Below are 6,993 nucleotides of genomic sequence, written 5' to 3'. Positions count from 1 at the left end.
ATATATATATATATATATATATATATCATGTATGTGTCTGTATATATCTACATTTTTATAGACACACAGAAGGACAGAGGCGGCACAAAACACGACGGTTTACTTCATTTTCGACACTCAGTTGTTATGGTATTTCTAAGCAAAAAGCTTTTGTAGGAATTCTCTGTGAAAAGTGATTCGCACTAACTTACAGCTGTTTCGAAATAAAGAAAGATAAGATCTGGTATTGAAATTATGTTGTTCGGTGCAGCTTACCAACCTTAGTTTTGACCTATAATTATAAATTTAAGGAAAATCTATTTCCATTCTCGTCAAGTCATTTGCTTGTCTTACATATTCTCGTATCTTCTCGTTTCAGTTCCAATCATTCCGAACTTCCTTTATTTAACGCAAAACAAGGAAATCCTTGTTAATGACACTCGACAAGTACTGGTCAACGTAACCGAGCCAGCGGTCATCGAAACCATTTGCTACAATGTGACCAAAAATAGAGATCTCAATGAAACGGAACGGGAAGGTTTCATAAAATATATCAAGAAACTCGCCAAAACCTATGTTCCGCCGACACCACAGAGCTACATGTGCGAGAATATTACGGTGGCTCCACAAGGCTACACACAAAGTTATGTGACTGAATCTAACCTAGTGTATGTGCCACAAACTCGACACCAGTTTCTAAGACACGCAACTGTGGTGGTAGGATTGATGTTTGCTTCGAAAGCTGTTGTACAGTTAATCACTAACCCATTTCTTGGACCAATCACCAACAGGTAAGCAATCCTTCATCTGACGACTCATTAATATTGTTGCTTTGCTTGATTTCGTTTCTACTCGATATAAACAGAATTAAAATCTGAAAGCGCTCCAACCATGACAATATTAACATTTTTGTATATCACAAACTCTATTATCCAACACGTCCTTCTTTCAAGGAATTAGGGTGAGATTTGAGGGAGAATAGTCTGCTATTCCGAACGGTTTGGGTGACTCCTAATATGCTTGTCTGATTGTAAGTTTGAAGAAAGTGGCGTTCTTCACCATTTTCTTATCATTTATTGTTAGCGAAGAGACGGTGAGAGTCACGGAATAGAATCCCTGATGCATACCTTCCTGTTCCATCCCGACTGCCTCAGTTGTATTATTATTATTATTATTATTATTATTATTGCGGCGAGCTGGTTGAATCGTTTGCTCGCCGGACAAAATGCTTAGCGGTATTTCGTCTGCCTTTACGTTCTAATTTCAAATGGAGCCGGGTCCGACTTCGCCTTTCATCCTTTCGGGGTCGACAAATTAAGTAATAGTGAAACACTGGAGTCGATATAATCGATTAGTCCCCTCCCCCAAAATTTCAGGCCTTGTGCCTTTTGTAGGAATTATTATTATTATTATTATAATAATTATTATTATTATGGTTTTGCTCAGGTTCGGTCTTATGCCTGGTAGGAATTATGTGGATAGCAGATTACTACCTGTAACCTTAGGTATCCATAAGTTTTCAGCAGTCTTCCAAATGCTTAAAACCTTCCTGATAATCCTTGCTGTCGCTAAGAGCCAAACTTTCTGTAGGAACTCTACTGGGCATTCTATTTCAGTCTCCTTCAGTCATTTCTCTAGATCTTGGCTTACTGTTCGCAATGCACCAATTATTATAGGCACAGCCTTTACTGTTTCCATGCTCCAAATTCTTCCTATTTCAAATTTTAAGGGATTGTATTTTTTCGTCCTCCTTCTTTACAAACCTGAAATGATATGGGCATGAAGGGACGATGAGTAAGCAACTTCGCTTTTCCTTATCTACAATCGTTAATTCTAGTCTATTATTTTCTAACTTCTTGTCCATTTGAGTACATATATGTATCTTCTAAAGCCATTGATTTAAATGGATGCAAAAGAGACAATGTATTTCATAGGAAGTCAATGGTCATAAGCTATCTTACTTATCATTCATTTGACTAAAAACTGGTTTTATTAGTCAGTGTAGAACGCAGAAAGCTTTTTATACTATATATGTGGATGACAAATATTAATTGAAAATAAAATGAAATCTTAATTTTTATTTAGAAGTGATTCTTCTCACGTATTCTCGGTTTTTCTCGTTCCTGTTCTCGTTTCAATGATTTTTCACCATCGTTCGTCACAGAATTGAAGTGTTTTTAAATGTATTTCACTTCTCTTTTCCTCTTTCGATAAAACGCACTAAGTACACACAGACATACACACATACATATGCGTATATACACACACATACGTATGCGTATATACATACGCACATACGTATACGTGTATACACACGCATACATACGCGTACACACACATACACGTATATTAAGATACAGTTAGTCACCATTACGACTACTTAATGACAGTTGATAAAAAAAAACCTTAGCAATTCAACCCATTTTTGTTTTATTTTATTTTTTGTTTTGTGGCTTTCATTTTGAAGTGGTTTCAGCTTTTGCGTTCGTCTCGCGCCATCACCACCAGACAGGACAAATGTTTTAATGGACAATCGATGTTTACTTTATCCACATAGAATGACTGATTCGTTCTTATGATACTATTCAACTTGGTCTCGGTTCTTTTTTTTTTATTTGATTTCGAAGAGAACAGTGAGGTAACAGAAAAAGCAGGGTACCGACCTAAATGCTTTTAAGTCGAACTGGCAAGGAAAATTCTGCCATTCTACCTTCGCAATCAACTCGTACCACACAGACTATAAAATTAAGAAAAGAACACATCAGATATTGTAGTTCTTAGATACCTTTAAATAATAGGGTGGTCAAGGAATGCCGTGCTCATACGCTTTCCCAATGAAAGTTGACCTGGGGCTAAATAACAGCTTAAGACAGATTTCGCCAGGTACATTTGAGTAGAAAAACCATAGAACTACGTAGCTTTTATGTTCTACAGTAGTCGTACTTCAGGTATGTATTTCGAGGTTAAAGAACTTGTTTAATAGAATGTGGTCCTGCCAAGTATCCCTCCGAAAACTCCACCCTTTATCTTCATTGACTATTCGTGGAATGTAATTTTCTCCAAGGACAGCAATTCAAAATGCGACTTAGACTTGATTTTGAAATTGCTATCTCATGACTCGTCGCCATATGTTTGAAGTCTGGCAATATGTATGTACCGTTTCTTGCTTTGTGGGACTCATCAGTGTCCACAATCTTTCAGAACATTTCTTGTAGACAGTTTGAACTGTCCCATCAGCTTCAAATTTACTGCTCGTTCGAGTGATGGCAAGTCACGTAGTTGGATCTGTTTGAAACGCTCTCCTAAACTGTCTTTCCACTTAAAAATTAATATAGACAGCAGTCTACAATGTTTTACCAAAAAGAAAAACTATAATTTTTCACTAAATATGACTAGGCTGTTAGAAACACCTACAATGCTAGAAATAGCAGCTAAAATGCTCTGGTGCTGTATTCAAAGTACATAATTGTATACATATACACTGACGGGGACTATAGTCGCCCGAAAAACACCGATATATACATGTATATATATGTATATATGTCCATACATATATATATAAATATATATTAATATATATATATACACTGTATGTATATACACGCGTATATGTATCTATACATATATATGCATATATACTCTCACACACATATGCATATACACACACACATATACGTACATATGCATACATATATATATATGTATATTGTGACATTATGTATGCCTGCATGAACTAAACACACAGACGATTCGGCATCTGACACAATGAGAAAAGAATCTGAGAAACTCTATTTATTGTCGTTGTTGATCACGTGATATGTAAACGTTTGACTATGGACGTAATTTGAGAAGAAATAAATAAATAAGCAATATCTGAAGTAATAAGGAAAACAATATTTTCAAAATATATTTGTTGGTGACGTGGTGCCATTTGGTTGGGCCCAAGTAGGGGGTCGGACGTTGTTGATTGAAAAACGGTTTTGGTGTTGTGAACACGAAGAACAACCACGGCAGGAAGAACAACGACATAATAAAGCAACAACAACAATGTTTAGGCAACAATATCAATAATGATAAGTGCAAAGTAACAGCAAGTATAGCGTTCTGATCGTGTTGTTCATCTTTCTCGTTTCCAATAAGGCTACCACCAGAATTTAAGAGCGTACGCAAATAGAGTGTCCAGACTGTTACACTGCACTTCATACAATTCTAACGAAATGCTAGTCCCTTTTTCTACTCCCCTTTTCTACTGTCCTTCTAGAAATGCAGACGATAGAGAATAACCTTTTATCAAATAATCACATCCCACCCAGTTCTCAGGCTCATGTCTGCTACCAGCGAAACTCCAACGGACCGGATGTATGATTCCTACTCACTCCCGATACTTTTATCATATTTGATATTTTATCAATTATGATGTTGTTCAACAGTGGCACACGTGGTTAGTGTAGTTTGGTAGTTCCCCGCATCGATGTTGGAGCTGATCCATTGTATGAGGATTACTGATCAATCCAGTCCATCCATGCTGCTACTGTAGCTAATATTAAGGGTTTGAAGCAGCTACTGTAGGCCTTAACAAGATTCAACAATTTCACACGTACACATATACCCAATTATTGTCTTCCAAAAAAACTGTTATTAACTCTTTCAGTATGTCGGCTGTAATAAATATGGCTGCCTCCCTACTTGACCTCCTGAATGTTTTAACTATTTTACATATTTATGGTTGCAGGGTTGGTTATAGTATACCAATGTTCACTGGTTTCGTTGTAATGATGGTGTCAACGATAGGTAAGTATCTTTGATGTTCTCTCATCTCATTTTGTACCCAGCTTCTATCAAACATGGAGCATTCTGACATGAAACCATTTCATTATCTAAGAACCACCAACTCTATTGTTTGACTCTTTCTGGTCAAATTAAGTCTAATAGAATTGTTTCGGTTGTCACCTCCAAGCGCTGCTAACGGGATGTGAACGCTGTAACCGGAAGTTTAAGTCTTATGGATTAAATTTGCTCTCGTTAAATGAGCCAGTGAAATAAAGCAAAATCAATTATATCGATCTAAAAAAACTGTTGATTACTATTATAGTTTATCGACTTCGGATGAGATGAAAGGTGTGATTCGAACTCGAAATGTAAAGAAATGGAATTGACACCGAACCAGCGCTCTACTCCACCATCTAAATAATATACGCACATACATATACATACATACATACATACATACATACATACATACATACATACATACGCGTACCCACACATATTAAGAGACAGTTAGTCACAATTACGACTAATTAATGAAAGTTGATAAAAAAAAAAGCCATTCTCCACCATCTAAATAATAATAATTGAAAAGAAAGAGGACGAAAAACAAAAAACATGCAATCCCTTAAAATTCGAAATAGAAAGAATTTTGAGTATAAGAACTGTTAGGTCTTATAATAATTGGTTGGGAACAATAAGCAAATATATAGACAAATGGTTAAAGGATATTGGAATAGAATGCCCGTTTCAAACAGTTTGTATCTTACAGGAAGTTTGTCTCTTAGGGACAGCAAGGATTATTAAGTGCTCAGACTGCTGAAAACTTGTGGATACCTAAGGTTACAGGTAGTAACCCGCTATCTACATAAATAGTAAACAACTTGTGGCAAGGAAGTCGGAGAGGAAAGATACAAGTACCTGGGTATCGTTGGAAGCGATAAGATGAATGAACACAAGATGAAAGAAATGTACAGAAAAGAGTATTTGAGGAGAAATCGGCTTGTGCTCCAATCGAAGTTAAGTGGCCGCTATAAGAGTAGAGTAATTAACACGTAGGCGGTTGCTTTGATGAGATATGGGGCAGGAATAGTATCTTGGAAGAAGCGTGAATTACAAGCGATAGACAGGAGAACACGTAAATCAATGACAATGAACAAGGAACTACACCCCAAGAGTGATGTGTCAAGATTGTATGTAAAGAGGAAAGGAGGAGGACGGGGATTGGTGTGTTGTGAAGGTTGTGTCAGGGAAGAGGAGAATAGAATGGTTTGGTATGTCAAGGGGTGTAAAGAAGAAATGATTGAAGCAATGAGACAATACTCTCCTTAGGATGCGAGATGTACCCAACAATGCTGTCTTCTGGATCACCTCGAGCCTGACAGCAGCTCCAATATTCTTAATACATTTTCGAACGCCCTTGGAAACTGCTTCCATTCTAATAATAATAATAATAATAATAATAATAATAATAATAATAATAATAATGATAATAATAATCCGTTTTTACTCTAAGCAAAGGATGTGAAATGTTTGTGGGAGTGGGGTGTTGATCACATCGATCCCAGTGCTCGGCTTGTATTTATTCTATCGTCCCCGAAAAAGGTAAGAAGAAGAAAAAGAAAAAGGCGCTATTTGTACTCATAGCGTTAAGAACTGAAGCAAATAGCGAAAGGTATTTTGTACGACGCACCAGTGTTTCTACAAATCAATAATAATATATTTTTCTATCACATAGTCAAAAAAGGCTATGAATTATCGATGGCATTAATGAGGTGAGGCTTTCATGCCTTTCCCAGTGACCTCAGTTATTTGAAATATTTGTTAATATATATTTTCAAGTGAGAATTGCATGCTTCACTGACCGGAAGTGACGACGACGACGATGACAATGATGAAAGTGATGAGGGTGATGAGGGTGATGGGAGAGAGAGGAATGATGACGATGATGACGATGATGATGATGATGAAAGTGGTGAAAGTGATGAGGGTGATGGGAGAGAGAGGAATGATGACGATGATGATGATGATGATGATGATGATGATGATGATGATGATGATGGTGATCGTCATCATCATCATCATCATCATCATCGTCATCATCGTCATCACAGTGTTTAATGCTTCTAAAAAGACTACATCAACGTTATCGGGACCAGGGTGAATAATTACTGTTTCTTCCTGTCGTTATAGCAATGTTAATGATTATTGAATATATGTGTGTGTATGTGTGTGTGTATATGTATA

The 6,993-nt window shown here is 36.7% G+C and overlaps 1 protein-coding gene across 1 annotated transcript in view; it reads left to right on the top strand.

Moving 5' to 3' along the window:
- LOC106880489 (synaptic vesicular amine transporter) overlaps positions 1-6,993 on the top strand; it is a 204,301-nt gene that overhangs the window by 125,769 nt on the left and 71,539 nt on the right. The window contains exons 4-5 of the mRNA XM_052972906.1: positions 359-770; positions 4,712-4,770. Coding sequence (XP_052828866.1) covers positions 359-770; positions 4,712-4,770 — 471 coding nt within the window. The remainder of the gene's footprint in view (positions 1-358; positions 771-4,711; positions 4,771-6,993) is intronic.

This window comes from Octopus bimaculoides, chromosome 14 (genome assembly GCF_001194135.2).
Source record: "Octopus bimaculoides isolate UCB-OBI-ISO-001 chromosome 14, ASM119413v2, whole genome shotgun sequence".
In the NCBI taxonomy this organism is placed as follows: Eukaryota; Metazoa; Mollusca; class Cephalopoda; order Octopoda; family Octopodidae; genus Octopus; species Octopus bimaculoides.
Note: the sequence above shows the minus strand (reverse complement) of the source record. Positions and strands in the feature narration are given on the sequence as shown.